The sequence below is a fragment of the Lontra canadensis genome, unplaced genomic scaffold, assembly GCF_010015895.1.
Source record: "Lontra canadensis isolate GAN:19392208 unplaced genomic scaffold, GSC_riverotter_1.0 scaffold8, whole genome shotgun sequence".
Taxonomy (NCBI): domain Eukaryota; kingdom Metazoa; phylum Chordata; class Mammalia; order Carnivora; family Mustelidae; genus Lontra; species Lontra canadensis.
In genome coordinates, this window is record NW_022631002.1 from 11,669,474 (window position 1) to 11,689,677 (window position 20,204).

Here is a 20,204-nt window from a genome sequence, read left to right on the forward strand (position 1 = left end):
GGCTGTTCAGGCACGAATCCCCCTGCGACCTGAGCTTGTGTGGGCCCCTTCGCGCGCGCTGGGAAGGGTGGGCGCTGGCCGGAGGGAGGGGGTCTGAGGTATTGCCGCGAATGGCCTCAGGTGGAGCGGTTAGTGTGTGGGACGGATAGCGGTGGGAACTGGGGCCGGTGCTGACTGCTTCCCTGTGCGGGCGGCCCAGGTGGGCTGGTCCTCTGTGAGGGCTTGTCCCTTGGCTGTTGGTCAGACCGGACCACAAGGTCGGTCTGTGGAAGTGCGGACCCGCAGAAGGCGCGTCTCGCCATCTCCTCAAGGGCGAGGCCAGCAGCTACAGGTTCTACCTGTTGGCTGGGCCGGAGCGCCCAAGGCCGGGGTGCCGTGGTCCCCAGCCAGCTGCTTGCGTGTGACGGTGGTGTCACCATCAGTGAAGAAGACACCCGTCCACGGCAGACAGTTGGTCCCAAGGGGCCCCTCTAGGAAGCAGCAGGAGAAAGAAAGCAGGGTGTCACTCTCACTTCTCAGCTCTCAGGCAAGGGAAAGGCCTTTGACGCCAGGGTCAGCCCCTCCTGAAGCCCCCCCTTCCACCCTTTAGGCATTAGAGCCGGGGCGGAGCTTCTGCCGGCGGCGTCTCTAACCTCAGCCAGTGCGGGGACTTGTTCAGAGTGGGTGGGGTTGGGCAGGGCCTTGGACTCTCGAAGAGCCCAGTAGGATTCTAGAACCTGGCACTCAAGGGCCATATATTGTGCTGGCGCTAGGGGAGGGCGTTTAGGCATCGACCCTGTAGGAAGCCAGGTAGACGGGGGTTTGGTGCAGAGACTCCAAGGACTTGTGTGGGGCTAACGGTGAGGGGTGCTGGCCTGCAGCACGTGGCGGACGTGCACGTGGCTGCGTCTGGAGGGTGGAGAGCGTGTCCTCTGGAGCACGAGAAGGCCGAGCAGGTGTCCTGCCTGTTTGAGTGGGCGGTTTAAGGGCCAGTGAGGCCTGTGTGACCCTTGGAGGCTTCTCAGTCCTTAGAGAACCAGGTGATGCCCAGAGACGGCACGGGTGGGCTGAGCCGTGGAGCGCGTGAGGGGTAGGTGGCCTGTGCGGGGGTGCGATGCTGCCAGGACCGCCTCCCCAGAAGGACCCCTCGGCATGACATCCCCACTGGAGTGCCCCAAGAAATACTTTTTACTGTGAGGTGTTTGAATCCTGGTGGTGGAGGTTACGTGTTATTGTAGGGCTGTTGAAATAACCCATCTTGGGGGCGCCTGGGTGACTCAGGGAGTCTGGCGTTGGACTCTTGATTTCGGCTCGGGGCGGGATGTCAGGGTCGTGAGATCGAGCCCCGTGTCGGGCACCACACTGGGTGTGGAGCCTATTTAAGAGTCTCTCTCTCCCTCCTTCTCCCCATCCCCCACTTGCTCTCTGTCTAAAAAATGAAAAAACACATCCCCTCGGGAACTGCGTAAAAGTGGCCCCTTCCGGGGCACCTGGGTGGCTCAGTGAGTTAAAGCCTCTGTCTTCGGCTCAGGACATGATCCCAGGGTCCTGGGATGGAGCCCCACATTGGGTTCTCTGCTCAGTGGGGAGCCTGCCCCCCTCCCCCCACCGCCTGCCTCTCCGCCTACTTGTGATCTCTGTCTGCCAAATAAATAAGCAAATAAATCTTAAAAAAAAAAAAAAAAAAGGTGGCCACTTCCAAAGTGAAACCAGATCGGTCCTGGAGTTCCTCTGTGCGAGAACAGGTAGAACATTCTAGCCACATCAGTGACTGCAAGGGACGCTCCTTGCGTCCGCCCTGTGTGCTCAGTCGGTTCTATGAGAAGAGCCGTCAGAGCCTCGGGGGAACCCAGTCCAGGGTGAGGCGCCATCATTGGGGACCGGCTTGCGTGCCGGCCACGTGGGGCCGTTTCAGCGGGAGAGGGTGGGCTCTGTGACTCCTGTCATCGCAGCAGGTGTAATTCCGTACCCCGGAGGGCTTTCCGTCCTCACTGGGCGAGGAAGAGTCGCCGGCCCCCACATGGTGAGTCCCACCAGCAAGGCTGAGAGCTTGGGCTTGTTCCCTGCGCGGGGGTGGTGTGGACGCGCCCACGCCTGGGAAGACCGAGCCGGGGCCACCGCTGGGGAAGCTGAGGTCAGTGTCCAAGTGGTTACATCTCAGTGGGTCCGTATACCTGTGACAGTTTCACTGGCGATGCCTTGTGGGTACAAGGACTTCCCTTCAGAGAATTTAGAGGGATTTCCTAGAATGATACTGACTTGGACGCTGGGGCCTCATTGGGCCCAAACAGATTGCTTTTTTTTTTTTTTTTAAGATTTTTATTTATTTGACACACAGAAATCACAAGTAGGCAGAGAGGCAGGCAGAAAGAGAGGCTCCCTGCTGAGCAGAGAGCAGAGAGCCCGACGCGGGGCTCGATCCCAGGACCCTGACATCATGACCTGAGCCGAAGGCAGAGGCTTAACCCACTGAGCCACCCAGGCGCCCCTGGACTGCGTATTTTTATTGTCTCAGTGGACCACCAGGTGGAATAGGGACGATTCTCTCCGGGAAGTGGGACAGGCCCACTGGGGGCTGCCAGTGTCTTAGGGTAGGTGCTTAGGTGACTGCCAATCCTGGAGGTTAGTGAAGGGGACAGAGCCGGGACGGGCTCAGGGTCACGGGGGCAGTGTGTGTCAGGACAGTGGGCAGCAGAGGGGGCTGTAGCTGGGAGCGTGCCAGTGTCAGGGCCTGGCGTCTGGAGAGCGGCTGTCCAGAGCAAGTGGCCAGGAACCTTGAGTTTTCATGACTCCCAAGAAAGGTTTACTGTTCGGTTTACCTTAGTGGGCGAAATTGGACCACAGGTTTACTGGAAAGAAGCGGGCAGCCTTTTCTGTTGAAAGAAATTGTTTTTGGTGGGGGGACCCTTCCGGGGTGGGAGGAGTGGAGGGATGCGGGTCAGAAGGATCTGCGTGTCTGGGATGGGAGTCTCCTTCGTGTCTAGGAACCACGTCCGTGACCTGCAGGGCCTTGGGGATGGTTTTAGCGATCCCAGTCAACGTAGTAACTGTCCTGTGATTGGGGGGGGACTTTGCCAGAAAAATTTCTCTCCACTCTGGGCGAGGTGAGCCTCTTCAGGATTGGAAATGATGAAGGGGTCATTTGGGTCACTATGGTCCTGTGAAGGGTAAACCCAGTTGTGACACTGTGACGTATAATAAATACATCCCTGGTCTTTGTCCCTGTCACTGCGCAGACCTTCTACAACCCGGGCCATGTCCTAAGTGGTGAAAGCCCTAGAGGCATCTTTTGTTAGGTTAATGGGGGACTTTTGGAAGCCATTTAAGGATGAGGCGGCAGGTTTCCAGTGGAGCCAATCATGGGATGAAAGGGTTGGCGCTTTGAGTCCCACGCCCTGACCCTTGGGGACAGGAGAGGAGCTGGAGATGGGGTTCAGTCACCGGGGGGCGATGATTTAATCGGTCGAGCCCATGTAATGGAGTCTCCACAGAAGCCCGGAAGAACTAAGTTGGGGGTTTCGGGGTTGGAGAACAGGCGAAGATTCAGAAGCGTGCGGCCCCCGGAGAGCACGGACGCTCGGGGCCCCTCTGCCTTCCGTCTGGCTGTTCCCGAGTTACATCTTTTTACAATAAGAAAGTAACCTAGTGAGGAAACGGGTTTCTTGAATTCTGAGCTGCTCCGGCGAATGAACTGGGTACAAGGGAGGGCTCTGGTGTACGGCGAGTCCGTCGGAGGCCCGGGGGGGCAACCCGACCTGGTGACCGTGTCCAGAGTGGGGGAGGGGTGCACGTGTCATCTGTAGGGCTGAGCCCTGTCACTTCGGAACTGGTGGGTTACAACCCCGGGAGCTCTCTGGGTAGGATTTGAAACCAGCTTCCGTTGGGGGGAGGAAGAGGTGGACCCCCGAGGCCTGGTAGACGGCAGGTTTCGTGAGGAGGGGACTTCCACGAAGGCTCTCGTGGGCTGCTGCCCCAGGAGCAGATCTCCACACCCGCCGTCCAGAACCTCATGTCCACAGAGAGGCGTCAGTGGGGTTCAGTCCCGTGTACCGTCCAGGTGGCCTCGAACACATTAATCTCTCAAGGCTTCATCCTTGCAGGGGCTCCTGGGACAGGGACAGTGGGGAACACGCATTCCAAGGTCGGGGGAGGGGCGGGAGCCTCTGGCGGACTGGGTCTAGTTGGTGGCTCAGTTGTGGGCCGGTCTTCTCGACGATCTCCTCCAACAGGGGTCGGGTGCCCTCCTGGGGAGGTGGTGTCCCACGTGGACTGCAAGGACACGGCTGCCCCGATCCTGACACACAAGGTTATTGCCGAGGGAACAGCCGGCTGGGCGGTCTGGATAAAAGGCCCTGTGAGGTGTGTCTGTCCTGAGGAGGGGGACTGCTCACTCCCCTTACAAATACCAGGTGGGACACCCCAGATGAAGTAGGCGAGCTCTGTGGGATTAGCTCTGGGGTAACTGGGATCTTCAGCTGCTGAATGTGCCCATTACCCATATTCTAGCTGGGAGGAGCGGGCGCCTTTAGCTCGTGTAAGTTCACTGTTAGAAAACTGAACAGCAGTTCTAGAAGCTTCTCAGATGTGCCGGGGGCAGGGTGGATAGGGAGAGGAGCCTTTTCAGGGACTCCTTGACGCAGGAGCCCGTGCGCTGTGCTGGCAAAACCTGTGGGCGAAGTCTTACTAGGGGCCGAGCTTAGATCGGGGCGCTGTGGAGGCCAGCCCGAGCCCACATAAGCAGTTGATTGAACACTCGGTGAACAGGAGGTGGTGACTCTAGGTAATGATGTGCTAGAAACCAGAGTCCTGTGGCCACACGCTCTCGGCACCGTAGCCCCGTGTGCCCTGTGGGAGCAGCGAGGGCTCGTGGCCACCAACAGTAAGACTCCGAGGATGGAACCCAGAGGCTCACAGCCTCCGCGGCTCCGGCCATGCAGAGAACACAACAAGCTTGGCGCGCCTGGCTGGCTCAGTCCACGGAGTGGAGCACGTGACTCTTGATCTCAGGGTTGGGAGTTCAAGCCCCACGTTGGCTGTAGGGAGGACTTAAAACCTTAAAACAACAAAAAAAGAAAGGTCAGGGGCGCCTGGGTGGCTCAGTGGTTAAAGCCTCTGCCTTCGGCTCAGGTCATGATCTCCGTCCTGGGATCAAGTCCTGCGTTGGGCTCTCTGCTCAGCAGGGAGCCTGCCTCCTCCTCCTCTGTCTCTGCCTACTTGTGATCTGTCAAATAAATAAAAAAAACTTAAAAAAAAAAAAAAAGGTAAAAAAAAAAACCGTAACAGGCTAAAGGAGGCTGGTCCTCGGTGACTGGTCTTGCAAAAGCTTTCCTTTCTTCCTTTTGGAAAGGAGCCCACTGCTGTCTGCCTGCGTGTGGGAAGGATCTCGATTTATGTTCACTGAGCTGCCTCTGGTTATGTGATGTCGCGGGTGCTGTCAGTGATGTGGTCACAAGGGATTCGAACTGATGCAGGTGTCTAGTATACTAACATGCTACATCGATGACATGAAAGACTGGGAAAATGAAGGTCAGGCTGGGACTCATTTGAATGTGACAATGATGCACGTGACCCACTCACTCGTCCTGGGTCATAAATCCAGGAAGGAGCCAAGGTCTCCTTAAGCTGTGAAATTCTCAGGGAAAACGCGTGCAGGAGCCACTCGGGATATCAAGCAAGCAACTAACAGTGTCACTGCCTGTGCCTAGGACCAACAAGAAGCTGGTGTTGGGTTAGTTGATTTGGATTTTGGAGAATGCATCCTCCCTGGGGATTTGCTCACTCCTGTCTCTAAACCCACAAAAACGTTGTGTTTGAGTGGGGACCTGAATGAAGGCAGGCCGTGTCTGCACTACAAAAGGCGAAGCCCTCCCAGTGCCTTTGGACCGTGTCACCCCACTCACAGGGGATGTGGAAGTGTCTGCCACCTGTACTCCAGATGGCGGCTTAAGGCAAAAGCCCATGAGTGCCTCTGTAGAGAGCAAGATGGAGTCACTCATGTCAAGCAGTGATGCAAGCGGGCAAAGGGCGTTGGAGCCATGGCCAGGTTTCCCCGAAGCCAGCACAGACCGGTAGGACTAAGGACTGATAGTCCGTGAGGCCGTGTGAACCTGGAAGAACTGAGAGGACGATCACTAGCCCCAGGAGACCCACAGGGGCCCAAGGCTGATCACACCCTGCTAGAAAGTGAGGACTTCGGCAACGAGCTGTCGGACTCTCCACACGGTGACCGTTTTTAGGAAGGCAAGATGCCACCAGATGTCTGCCCGATTGATCCCTGTACACAGCCTAGCTGCTCGGCCGTTGAACAGAGTAAGCAGTAAGTTCAGACCCCGCGGAGGCCTCCTCTCAACCGGTCACAGACGGACCTCACGTTCGTTTCCTGAGCTTCTTACCCCTGGTTGTATCTTTGTGTTGTGAGTTTGTGTTTCTGGACTTTGCCTTGTGGGGCGCAAAGGAAGCCAAGTTAAATGCGTGTGAAATGTCATTGAGTTGAGAATCCTGAAACTGCTGGACGGTGGCGTTAATCTTGCTTTAGGATTGAATAAAGTCGTGTCTTTGTGGAAAGACACCGCTCGCATAGGTGCTTTTCTGGGACAGCCTCCCTGCAGTGACTGGGGGATTTTGGACCAGACTAGCCGGCACGGATGTTGCTGATGGGGTATACCAGAGAGTGACAGTTATTAGCCTGCGGTTGGGGACTGCTTGGGAGGGTTTCCAGGACGTAAAATAACCATGAAAGGTGAGATTCTCCTAATGTCTTGGGTGATGACAGAGAACCACACTCTGCCCAGAAGATTCCATAAGAACATGGACATCGTTCATACGGGAGCACACTGGATCCACAAGCAGGAGCCTCTTTTTCTCTCGGACGGCCTTTGGGGCCATGCAAGGAGCCACCAGAACCAAGTGTCCTGTGCACTGGGCTCTAGGAACAGCTCTCTTCTCACCAACAAAGAGCTGCTTGGTTTACGGTGGGCGGCGCCCAGATGAATCGACAGCACCCTGTCCGGAAGCAGTCAAGGCCAGCACAGTGGCTGTGCGGAACGTCCCTTCCAAAGGGGTAAAAATGGGAGATAAATGGAGAGAAGGAAAAAACAGTAGCTGTGGGTCAAGGATTGAATACGTGGGTTATGTGACGAGGGAAATAAAATACCACATTCACATCTTGAAAGAGGCTCCCAGCAAGAGGCGGTAGGTCTCTTACTGGACCACCCCAGAGGCATGAAAGGGTGCTGTAGCCTTGCGACCACTCCTGCTTTGGGAAGCCGAGGGCACTGAACGGTAACCTGCGGGTCTGAGTGACCTCGCCAGCGGAGATGCTGTCACAGGATGGCGTGGACTGGGTGCTTACCAGGACTGGATGGGATGCTAGGAAGATGCCAGTAACTTCTGACTTCTAAGACTGTTTTGCTCTAAGGGATCCGCCTCTGAGAAGAGGGGATGGGCTGTGATGTGGTGATTTATAATGAATGTGTATTTGGCTCTTGTCCCCATTTCTGGCGTAGAGCTACTGAACTCCTTGGAACTTCCTAAGTGATAAGAGGGGTAAAGAGGTCTTCTGTTACGTTAATGAGCTGACTTTTGGAACTCTCCTAAGGGGGGGAGCTGGTTGCCAGTGGAGCCAACCGGGCGACTAGAGGGTTGGGACTTTGAGTCCTGCCCCTTGTCCTTTAGGGATAGGAGAGAACCTGGACACCGCGTTCAGTCCCTGACCGCCAGTGACTTGATCAATCCTGCCGCGTAAGGAAGCTTCGTAAACGCGCCCCGCGAGGGCCTCTTCAGCCAGAGCGATGCCATCTCGGTTAAACAGTGATTTTGTTGTTGATGCGGTAAAACTTACACTGACCCCGCCGCCCCCAGGGGAACGTACTTAAAAGCAAGTCCAGGAAACAGAGCCCAGAATACAAGGACGAGTCAGGCCAGGTGGAGACATCCAATCAGTGGGGTGCGCGCATACCGTCTCCCTAGCTACCAAGGAGTGTGGGCCCCGCCTTTTGGGCGCCAATTCTGACCAAGGTGATAGGCTGGTTCAAAGAGCGACTGTGGGGTGAACTGTAGTTCAACTGGCCACCTGGGTGTGGCCTAGCAGGACTGTGCAGCTTTCTCTGTGTGTTGCAATCTCATTGGCCACCCGTGTGTGGCCAGGCTCAACCACAGGGCCTTTGCCCTATAAAAGTTAGTCTGTGACGCTGGGAGGGGTCGCTCTCTCCATAAGGGACGGCCCCACCGGTTGGTTTGATTCTCGATGCTTGGTGTGAAATAAAGCTTTGCTTGACCTTCGCTCTGTATCTGTCTTGCTCCTTTGATCACGGACCCAAACAGCACAAGGGGTTTAGGACTGACCTTTTAACAGGTGGAATCTGATGTGATCTCTAAGTGGGAGGTGTCAGAATTGAGCTGAGTCTTAGAGCACCCCGCGGGTGTCCGAGAATCGCTTGTGGGCTTGGGGGGGATCCCCTCTCCCACACACGCAGTGGGATCAGGCGTGGGAGGCTGCTACCTTTGCACAGCTCGTCCATGTTTTCCATTCGCTGTGAGCCTTAGCTGTCATCGCGGGGACCAAAGGGCAGGCACAGCACGCGGCAGTAAGCATCCGAGCGAGGAGAGGCAGGGCCCTGGCATGCGTGGGTGGCTCTGGGGCCTTTGCCTTCCCTTCCCCGCCTTCCCCATCACTGCAGGTCTCTAACTCCGCTAGCTTTCCCTTTGGCAGTGGGGGCGCCTTGTGAGATACGTTGCTTGGTTCTGCCCCAGTCAGGCGAGAGCCGAGGGGCGCAGGGTCTGTGGCGTCTCAGGGGAAGCAAGCCTATGGCCTGGACGGATCTCTGAGCGGGTTATGGATATCAGCATTGTAGGGTCTCTGGAGACACTGGCCGGTAAAAGCGTTAGAGCAGCCGTGAGTCATAATGCAGAACTCAGCCCCCAAACCTGGGACAGCCCGCCAATTCCCTTCTCTCTGTCCTGCTGCATAAAATCTTAAAGGTTTGAGTTTCAGTTAAGATAGTTTCTAATCCCAGTTTCTACTTGATGATTTTCTCCTGTTACCCTCATCTTGGTTGTTGCTGGAAAAATTTGTGGGTGATATTCCTGTGTACCCTCTTCCAAGGCAGCCCCTTCCCTTTCCAGGAATTCCCTGGGATTGGGGTCTGCCTGGTTACAGCCCCTCAACTTCTGGCACATTCATGCCAGACGCGGGGCAGTGGGTTTGCCGAGGCACTGGGCAACACCCAGGAACCTTCCACAGAGGATTTCCCTTTGCCAGGGGACTGATGCACCCCTCAGGGTGTTTAGGAAATGCTGGTTGCTCACGTTTGGGATGATGGGGTTTTGGAATGTAGGTGAGGTCTGGAGCCAAAGGCCAAGAAAGAATTCTTGAAATCTCTCTCTCTGAGCAGCTGGTTTGGGAGGTGCAGCTGAGAGGGACTTGGGAGTCGGGGGAGGTAAGGAAAAGGGGGGGTTTCTAAAGGATTTTTGTATGTTAAAGAAGACTCTTGGGATAGCCTAGGTCTTGCCATTGTCAGGTTAAGGTGGTTTTTCTAACGGTAAGGCAGTAACGGTGAGACAGTGGGGAGCTTCCTGGAGGAACACGACCCTCCGCCCGCTTCGAGTGGCTGCAACGGGCTGCAGGTTCTGAGAACATCCAGTTGTGTTTACATTTCCTTCTGGAAGCTCAGTTATTGGTAGAAATGCTTTGTTCTTGTCATTTGCTAAGGCTTTTGTTAAACTGAGGGAGACTCCTGTCTTGCGGGATTGTAGTCTCTATAGATTGTTTTTCCTTTAGGGCGTCCAGGAGTGCCTGAGGAATGTCACGGATGTCCCCTGGAGGTGGGGGTTGTGGGGCATCCGCTTCGGCCTGTCCTCAGCCTTCTGCTCCCTCATCGGGGACATTTATATTTGTCCCTTTCTTGAGTGACATCCCGCCACGGACTGAACGAACCCACGATACCCCGTGGGGCCCGGGGACTCGGAATGACACGGGGGCGGGAGCAGGTGACTCCTCAGCGAGCGAACGCGCAGAGAGCAGACCGCAGCGTGCTGCCCAGAGCGCGGCCGCGAGCGGCACCGAGGGACCGGCCCGGCTGCTGCCGTCCGCGCGGCCGCTCTTGCTAATACTTGTTCCGGCGTCTGAAGCGTCTGACCTCCTCGGGCCACGGGCAGCCATTAGGCGTCCTCAGCAGCTTGACCCGTCTGGTCGTGTTTTCGCACCTGCCGCCCGTCACCCGTCCCTCCGGATGGCCTGTTCCATCAACGGCCACTCGTCCCAGCGGCGACCCCTCGGCGGCCCTCCTTGCCCAGACCGGGCCGCGCCCGCCCTTCGGCCTGTCCCGCACTCGGGCCGGAGCCGCTCCCTGCCCCTCCCCCAGCCCGACGCTTGCCGCCAACAGAGTCTGGCGCTATCTTTCAACATTATGGTGTCTGCTGTCCCGAGCAAAGCGATGAGGCCACAGTCCCACAGGCCTCCTGCTACCCTGAAACACATACCGCCCAGCACGAGCGTTCTTCCCACGTCGTGGTCTCTGCCACGTCACTTTGAAGGGGCAGCCCCGGCTCCGTCCTGGCCTCTCCTCACTTTGCTAAGAGGCATCACTACCCTTCTCGCACTTTCGGTAACGACTCCGGCACTTGCAGGGACACCAGCCTCAGAGAACTCCCCGTCCCACATTCAGCCTCGACCCGGTGGAGGACGCGCTCAGGTCTGGCCTGTCCCCGATCACCTGGACGGCTACTCTAAATGTCCTTTGGGGTGTGGAATTCCGGGGCTTTGCGGTAAGAACGGGTAATTCTCATGACTCTGGGCGGGCTGGAGGAAGAGGAATGGTTCAAACACCGGGAGACATTAGGAAGAGATCTGGGCAGGGGCGGGTTCCCCAGGTGGCTCAGTCCTTGAGCATCTGCCTTCCGCTGAGGTCATGACCCGAGTCCTGGGATCCTGGAATCCCCGCATTGGGCTCTCTGCTCGGCGGGAAGCCTGCCTCTCCCACTCCCCCCTGCTTGTGGTGCCTTTCTTGCTGTGTCTCTGTCAAAGAAGTAAAATCTCCAAAAAAAAAAAAAAATCTAGGAAAGCAGGAATTTAAGTGAACTTGAGTTTGCAAGAAGACTTCTCACTGATTGCCACCAGTCGGTAATCGAGAAAGCATTTGGTTGCTATTTGAAATTTCGTTGAAAGCCATTGAAGGGGGGGCCACGACGTGGCAGAACTTCGGCTCCTAGGGTTTCCTGTTAAGTGGCGGGTTTCTGTTTCTGGGCACCTACCCCAGGCCCCCTCCCAGTTAGCATCAAGTTCACTCTTTAAAAAGCAGATGACGCTCTTCCTTACTTGAGGTTTCCTGTGGCTTCTGGTTTTTCTCACGGCGGCAGGCCCAGCCCATACCTGTGTCTCCACCTTCCCGCAGCGTGGCCCCTGGGGCCGGGTTTCCCTTCAGCTCTGGGGAAGCACAGCCAGTACTCTACACCTCCCAGACAGGAGCCCTCCGGCCCAGCAGGCTCTTGTTCCCACTGTGTCCCTGGTGGGCCACAGACGCCTGCTGCCTTGTTGGTGCTCAAAATGTCTTTTGGAGTGAATGCATGTCCTCACGTCCACCGTCAGTGTTCCCAGCTGTGGTCCGGGCTTCTCACGGGGGGGGGGGGTTATGCTCCCTTTCCGGTAACTGAAGTCCTCGGTCCCCATCTCTGGATTCTTTCACGAGTCTCACTAGCCCCGAGAGGTGTGTTTTGGTTGGTTTGTTGTATTTTGGTTAACATTCTGACAGTCCTTATAAAACGGAGAAAGGTAGATTGTCCTTAATTCAAACCTATCACGTACATCCAGTGTGTACGTCTGAGCTGGAAGAGCAGCCTCTCGGGATGGAAGAGTCAGACTGAGGATGAGGTCACTAACTGCGCTGAGATCTGGAGCACCGGAGCAGGGTCCCAGACCCCTTCTCCTGACTCGGGCTCAGCAGGATGAGCTGCGGGAGTTTTCGCCTTCAGAATCCCCGGAGTACAGACCTAGCCAAGGCAGAAGATGGAAGTGGAGAGCAGGTACCAAGAGTCCACTCTCCTCAGGCCGGCTGGATTTGATGGGACAATCCAGGTAAGGATCTGCGTCAAGAAACATTCTAGCCAAACGAGGCCCAGGTTCCTGATGTCCAGACCAGCTGTCTGGTTGGGAGAGGGGCTCTGTGTCATCGTGCAGCCACAGAGAACGAAGACAGAGTCGGGGGCGGGGGGGCCTGGAATGAAACCTCTAGCTGCGTTCCGCAAAGTCACCTCCTCCCCCAACCCTGAGGACCCACGGCATCTCACATTGCCATGTTTTTGCAAGCTGTGCCTCAGCCTCTCACCCCGCAGTTTCCTCCGACCTATAACCCCCCACCATCCCTAGACTTCAGAGTAGAGAGATGCCAATCAAATTTATCCATGCCAGCTTTATGCAACATGATCCCTAACTTTAAATTTATAAAGCATTAAACAATGGGGAGAAGTGTAAGTATCTAAGCATTTTAGTTATGAAAAGGTTATCTGTGGAAATAGAAGTGTCTTCCTTTGGCTCAGGTCATGATTCCAGGGCCCTGGGATCAAGTCCCACATTGGGTTCCCTGCTTGGTGAGTCTGCTTCTCCCTTTCCCTCTGCTTGCTGCTCCCCCTGCTGTGATCTGTCAAATAAAAAAAAAAAAATCTTAAAAAAAAAAAATCAAATGGAATCAAGACCGGTAATGGGGTCAAGTGCAGTGGATGTGGGTGTTGGGAGTCAGATAGGCAGAGGTCAGAATCTGGAGACCCCTCTGGGCTGGGTTTTGCTGTGCAAAGTACATTGCCTCTTGGCCTACTGTCCCCAGCATCCCGCAAGACCGAAATGCGGCTCTGTGCCCAGGCTGTAAGAACCGGTTTCAGGAGAAGTTTCATCTAAAACCACTTTGATTTATGAGGATTACAAGGGATTTTTTTTTCCCCTGATCTGGATTTCTAGGACCTTGGGAGCAAACAGCCCACGAAAGGACAGTCACCCCAATGGTTACCTTTGTATGTGTAAAGGTAGGTATGTTTTCTCTAAGCATTTGCAACTTGCTGATTTGTGATAATGACCTTGGCTTCCCTGAAATTTTTTCATGGGTTTTTCCTTTTCGGGATTTTTTGTTTGTTTTTTTGTATTAAAGGTTTCCTTGTGTCAAATATGTGTTATCATAGTGAACACAGGCTCAAGCATACCCTACAGCTATGAAAGCTAGAGCTGTTTATAAAGTATGAGAACCTGCCTCATGTTGTGTTAACTAATGTTAATTACTTAATTATGAATAATGATTTAATTGTGTTACAAGTGAGTTATGGCATTTTAGTATAAATGAGCTAATTCAGGGACCAAGGAATGCATGAAACATTTTCCACTAGACTTAAGGATATTTAGAATTTATTATCCAGGACCAAAAAATCATACAAATACACACAAACACACATATACTTAGATCTTTATTTTAAAAATGTGTACACACACAAACGCTCTCTCCCCTTTTCCTCTCCCCCCGCCCTCTCTTCTTTTCATCTGACCTGGAGGCATTTGCTCCTACACATTCTTTTCCACGGAATACCATCCAGCCATGGTACATTTTTACTGCAGTTTATTCAATCATTCTCTTTCTGATGGTCATTCACATTGTTTCCTTTTTTTGTCCTTATCAAAAAATACAATATACGTTGATAAACATAGAATCTTAAGTACTGGCACTTTGTTGTCTTAGAGATAGAGTCCCAGGAGTGAGACTGCTGGACTGAAGGGCAGGTGTATTCTTAATGTTAAGAGTCACACTTGACACATGTCTAAGAGCGGTGTATGAAATGAATCTTTCCCCTGCTTCCTTGTTGGTAGTAGACAAGATGACAATTTAGAAAGACAGAGATTTCCTGGACTATAGCTGTTCTGGTAAATCTGTTCAGAAAGTCTCTCCCACTCATACAGATTCACACACATCAGTGACATTCAGGAACAAGGAAGACACAAGGCCAGTTATAGTTGCCAGTGACAAATCTGGTGTGCGATTTATGACAGATCAGGAGAGAAACTTGGGAATTTGAAATCAATACTATGATGGTTTGCCTCTGAGGTATGCGAAAAGCTTTTTAGGTTAATTGTTAAACATATGGAGAGATCACCGAAAAGTGTAACTTCTAAGCTGTTTGTGAACCTTTAAAGGCAAGGCTTAACTTCTACTCGACTTCCGAAGGGAGATGCTTTCGGGAGGTGACCATGAAACTCAGGGAGTGGAAATGCCTCCTTTAAACAGAATGTGGCAAGAACGCATTTCTAAAGTGTGTTGTGCACATGGACATTTTAAAAAGCAGTAACACATTTACTGACAGTTTCTTAAATTTTTTCTCTAAGGTCTCTAAAATGTAACCTCTGCAAACCACATACACATCCTACTTTTTTGTAAGACAATTTGTAAAATATTAGGAGAAATAGGGAAACGCACAAATAAAAGTACACGTAGTTTCTGGGTTATACACCATGTTGAACGACATGCATCCGGAGTAAGCACCTGTACGGCAGCTGCACCCCAGCGATGGCGCCTCGTGGGCTGGGGCACGGGGTGCCGGCCCACCGGGCTCCTGCACTCTCCCAATCCCCTCCCGATGATCACTCACTTACATACTGATGGGAAGAATGCTTTCCAGCAACCCCAGAAGCAAGTTAAAACTTCAACGTTGTCTTCTGTTTATTGAAGAGGCAGACCGATGGCAGACCGACTCTCCAGGGCAGCAAGGAGGAGAGAACAGCGGCCATACGCCACAGAAACTGTCACGTGTTTCATGTGGAATGCATACGGGCTTGGAAGGTACTGAAAATCTTATTTGTGCCCCTACTGTCAGAGGACAAGATTACATGTGTAGACCCAAGATAGGAGCACACATAACCGCTAAATTCCTAAGGTACTGATCCTTTATGCTACTGCCCAGAATACTTCATTCTTGCGTAATTCGAGATTTTAAAATACTCACTGTAATACAACTGAGCATGTCTGTTTACACTTGGCCATAAGCTGCTCGATCTTCTTTAGCTGGGCATCACAGCTAACTTCTGGTGTAACACTGGACGGAGGGGACCCTGTTTTTACACATTTTTCGATGTGATGGATTGTAGCTCACTGTGAATTTCCATGTTCCTTCAGTACCTTCGTGCGGTTTCTTCCCCTCGGGAAGGGCTGGGGTGGGAGGGGTTGCCACGGGCCGGCTGGCTACAGTCTCAGGCCTTTTCCCCCAGGTGAACCCTTTGATGGACACTGAGGCGGGATTTCCTGCTGAAGGCCTTCCCACATTCGGAACACTCATAAGGTTTCTCTCCTGTATGGATTCGCAAGTGTAACCTAAGGGTTGACCTCTGGCTGAAGGTTTTGCCACATTCAGTACATTCATAGGGTTTCTCTCCCGTATGAGTTCTCATGTGTATGATGAGTTGAGAGTTCTGGATAAAGGACTTCCCACACTCACTGCACTCATAGCGCTTCTCCCCGGTGTGAATTTTCTGATGTATAATGAGGTTGGATTTCTTGAAGAAGGTTTTTGCACATTCATTACACTCATAGGGTCGTTCTCCCGTATGAATTCTCTGGTGTGTAGTAAGTTCAAATTTCTGGGCAAATGTCTTGCCACAATCACTGCATTCGTAGGGCTTCTTCTCCATATGTGCTCTCTGGTGGACGATGAGGTTTGACTGGTGGGTGAAGGCTTTTCCACATTCAATACATTCAAAGGGTTTCTCCCCTGTGTGAATTCTTTGATGTTTAATGAGGTTTGCCTTATGGGAGAAGGTTTTCTTACATACATTACATTCGTAAGGTTTTTCTCCAGTGTGTATTCTCTTGTGACTGATGAGGAGTGACTTAAAGGAGAAAGCCTTGTCACAGTAATTACAAATAAAAGGTTGTACCAAATTTCTTATTTTCTGGTGTTTAAAAATGCCTTCTTTAAAGACTTTTCCACTTTTGTTATATTCGGAGTACTCTAACCCATTATGGGTTTTCTCTTGCTTCAGATAGAGGAGTGCTTTCCCAAATCCATTACACTCATCAGGTCTCTTTCTTATGTAGCTTCGATTACTATGAAGTAAGTCTGAATTCGATTTCAAAGTTTTTTCATATAAGTCGTATTTATAGGGTACTTGCCTTAAAGAAACAAAATCTGTGCTCAGATTAAATGTCTTTCCGAAGATATTACCTCTTTCCTCCATTGGGGTTTGGTTCTTAAAAATGATAAATGGTCTCGCCTGCTCATCTGGGCTGCTGCGGTCCCGCTCCATCTGGTCATCGGCCTTCCACACCTCTAGGAAAGAGCACATGAAGTACCACGTTAGAGAATGGAAGTGTGAGGCTGCCTCTTGAGTGTGGGATCCAGTCTTCCAGTATTAGAATCTCCAATGCAAATTTTACCTACTTCTTAAGCTTTGAAAGACAAAAGCCCTTGGCAAAAAAAAAAAAAAAAAAAAAAGTAGAAATTGACAATGGATCTAAGTAGCTGTGACAGATTACAAAATGGCCCTAAAGGTGAAATAAAAAACAAAGAGCACCGAACAGGGCACAAATGATGTGGGAAGGCTGGCAAGTCTGGGGACAAAGGAGATGAAGAATTGTCCTCATGGGGAGTGCCTGGGTGGCTCAGTGGGTTGAGCCTCTGCCTTCGGCTCGGGTCATGGTCTCAGGGTCCTGGGATCGAGCCCCACATCGGGCTCTCTGCTCAGCGGAGAGCCTGCTTCCCTTCCTCTCTCTCTCTCTGCCTGCCTCTCTGCCTACTTGTGATCTCTGTCAAATAACTAAATAAAATCTTTAAAAAAAAAAAAAAATTGTCCTCAAGGACACCAAACAGCACAGATGAAGATGTTAAGGGAAAAAAGGCCAAACTGATCTGAGTTTAGCTCCCCTTAGGCTCTGAATGACTGTGGGCTGCTCATCTCTGCCACATAACTTCCTAGAGCCAACACACAGGTCTGCAGAGCTGATAGTGCTGCAAAGATCCACATCTCTTTACCTTTGCAAGTGGATGACCAGATCCAGAACTCCTATTTTGTAGGAAAAAAAATTAATCCAAGAGTCCCATATCCTTGAGACAATCATTTTTATGCTACTATGTTTAATTTCTTCTCTATACCCATCTTGTCCCTGCTTTAATTTGAAAGAAATCTTAAGGATCAGATTTATTCCCTTGACCTAGACCTAAAATAACCTTTATTTTCATCTGTGTGTTCCTGATTATTCCTGACTCTTGTGATCCTGCTGCCATTTGTGTCTAGGACAAAGATATCACCCTTATGCTAAAAAAAATTAAAAAAAAAAAAAAAAAATTCCTTACGGCTATTACACCAATTCCAAGACCTAAAATGTCAAAGTCACCATTCTGGCAAACTGAGAATACTAATCACAAAGTTTTAGGGCAGGTTAGGCAAATGCTAAGAGTGAGGGAAAAATACAAAAGTTTTGCAGGTACAACTGGTACTGGTACAACTGGTAGTTGGAGGTATGATTCTGAGATCTGAGCAATATAGGTCATCTGGTCTTGGCCATCCCTAAAGCTTTGGAAACCTGAAAAACTGATTCTTAAAAAATGTTTTAAAAAATGTTTTAAAGTATTTCAACCCATTCATAATTCCTAGGATATTACTTCCACTGGCTTCTGATCCTCCTTCCCTCTTTTGCCATCTTCCTTGGAAATTTGTGAACTGGCAATTGTTAATATGCTGCTACCTATTCTTCTCTTCCTGTAGCCTGAAAATCACATCTGATTTGATATCGGGTAACTGCTAATGGAACATAGCCCGGACTTCAGAAATCTCCAAAATAAAGAAGGGACAGCTTAAGAGTCTGCTCTCTCACAGCGAAACTGGAGCCCAAGGCCAAAACCACTCAGAAATTCAGAAACTCAAGAGTTTTTGGTAATGGACACTAAGCTGCGCCGGAAAGAGGCCCTTACCCACTGACAGTAAGTTGCTGTAATTCTCCAGCATCACATCCATGTACAGGATCCTCTGGGAGGGGTCCAGCTGCTCCCATTCCTCCTGAGTGAAGTCCACAGTCACATCCGTGAATGAAACAGATCCCTGAAATGGCATATTGCTATTCATTCTGCAATGATCAACATTTGGTAATGTAGGAAGGATATGTGAAAACTTATTCTCACCTTGTTATAAAACAGTCATTCACCAAGAAAATTTATATAGAACACCAACTATATATCTTCATGGTTTTGTCATATTTCCAAAAAATAGTTTTATAATAGAGCATTTATTTAGATTCCCTTATACCTCCGGCACTATCACATTTGACAGGCATCTAAGATTAATAAAACACTGTTCTCTGAAAATGGGTATAGGGAGATAAATGGATAAATATGCAGTATTTAGTGTTACCAGTGCAGAGATGATGCTCATACAGGTACTCCTGTGGTATCAAACCAGACAGTATTAAAGAATTAATTAAAGCAAAATGTTAGGCATAACCTACAAATGGGATCAAATACTTGCAAATCATCTGATAAGGGGTTAATATCCAAATATACAAAGAACTCCTTGAGGATGTGGAGAAAAGGGAACCCTAGTGCACTGTTCGTGGTAACGCAAACTGGTACGGCCACTAAGAAACCCAGTGGGAAGCTGCCTCCAGAAGCAGAACCACCTCCTGATCCAGCACTTCCACCTGTGGGTATTTATCCAGAGAAAACAAAAACACTAACTTGAAAAGCTACATGCAGGGCACCTGGGTGTCTGCCTCTGGCTCATGCCATGATCTCAGGATACTAGGATAGAGTCCAGCATTGGGCCCCTGCTCAGCAGGAAGTCTGTTTCTCCCTCTGCCCAACCCCCCGCCAGTCGTGCATGTACTCTCTCCCCCAAAAATAAATCTTAAAAGGAAAAAAAGATACATGCGCTCCCATGTTCACTGCCACCTTATTTACAACAGCCAAGATATAAAAACAACAACCTCCATGTCCAAGGCGTGATGAATGGAAAAGGAAATGGGGCACATACATACAATGGACTATTATTACTCAGACATACGAGAAAATCTGGTCACTTAAGACAACATGGATGGATTCTGAGAGTATCCTGCTAAGCAAAATAAGTCACAAAAAGACATACTGTATGTAGAATCTAAAACATCCCGAAACAACCAAGCTCACTGATACAGAGAACAGTCTGGGTGCCAGAGTGGAGGGTGGGAACTGGGCAAAATGGGGGAAGGGAGGTCAAAAGGTACAAACTTCCAATTATTAGACAAGACGTGCAGATGGAATGTGCAGCATGGTGACGAAAGTTAGCAACACTGCACTGCATATTTGAAAACTGTTGAGTTCTCCTCACAAGAAAAAAATTGCAACATGTATTGGTGATGGATGTTTACCGGACTCACTGAGGTGATCATTTAGCAATATATACCAATATCAAATCGTTACACTGTACCCATGAAACAGTCCTATGTCATTATACCTCAATAAAAATTTTAAAAATGTTCACAGTCCCATTTTACATTAAGAGCCTGAAGACAAACGTTCATCAACAGTAGACTGATTTTCTGTGTCTATCAGAACGGAATCCTATAAAGCAGTGAAAATGAACTAATTCCAGCTACACAGGGAAGATTTCATAAGAGCTTCAAGAATCCTGGGTAATTTCTATTTCTTGGCCTGAATGGTGGCTATATGGATTTTATTAACCTACATCCACTTCGCCAAGTGACAGGTACAATAAGAACTTTTGCATGGCTGCCGGACCAGCAAGGGGGATAAGCCTCTGGCACATTACATTGACTCAAGTTACAGTAATTTATTTTGTAAACAAGGTTTTGTTTTTCAAGATTTAAGAGCGAGAGAGTGCATGCATACATGAGATGAAAAGAGCACAAGCAGGCAGAGAGGCAGAGGAAGCAGCAGACCCCCGCGGAGCAAGGAGCCCAATGCAGAACGCAATCCCAGGACCCGGGCATCATGACCCGAAGGCAGATGCCTAACCATCTGAGCCACTCGGGTGCCCCAAAGTAACTATAATTTAGAAATGACTCCAACATCAAATGTGAAAATACTTTTTTTTTCCTCACAGTGCCATTTTCCATACTTATACAAACAACTCAAAAAACTGTTCATAAGGGGCGCCTGGGTGGCTCAGTGGGTTAAGCCTCTGCCTTCAGCTCAGGCCATGATCCCAGGGTCCTGGGATGGAGGCCCGCATCGGGCTCTCTGCTCAGCGGGGAGCCTGCATCCTCCTCTCTCTC

At 50.9% G+C, this 20,204-nt stretch overlaps 1 protein-coding gene across 7 annotated transcripts in view; it reads right to left on the reverse strand.

Annotated features, from left to right (window-relative positions):
* Positions 1-14,830: 14,830 nt before the first annotated feature.
* ZFP1 (ZFP1 zinc finger protein) overlaps positions 14,831-20,204 on the reverse strand; it is a 42,338-nt gene continuing 36,964 nt past the window's right edge. For 3 of the 7 annotated variants that reach the window (XM_032853950.1, XM_032853951.1, XM_032853952.1), the window contains 2 exons: positions 17,911-18,062; positions 14,831-16,269 (listed from right to left, as the gene is read on the reverse strand). In XM_032853950.1, the coding sequence (XP_032709841.1) occupies positions 15,194-16,269; positions 17,911-18,061 (1,227 nt within the window). In that variant the 5' untranslated portion in view covers position 18,062 and the 3' untranslated portion in view covers positions 14,831-15,193. The other 4 variants (XM_032853954.1, XM_032853953.1, XM_032853955.1 and 1 more) reach the window with 3 other exon arrangements.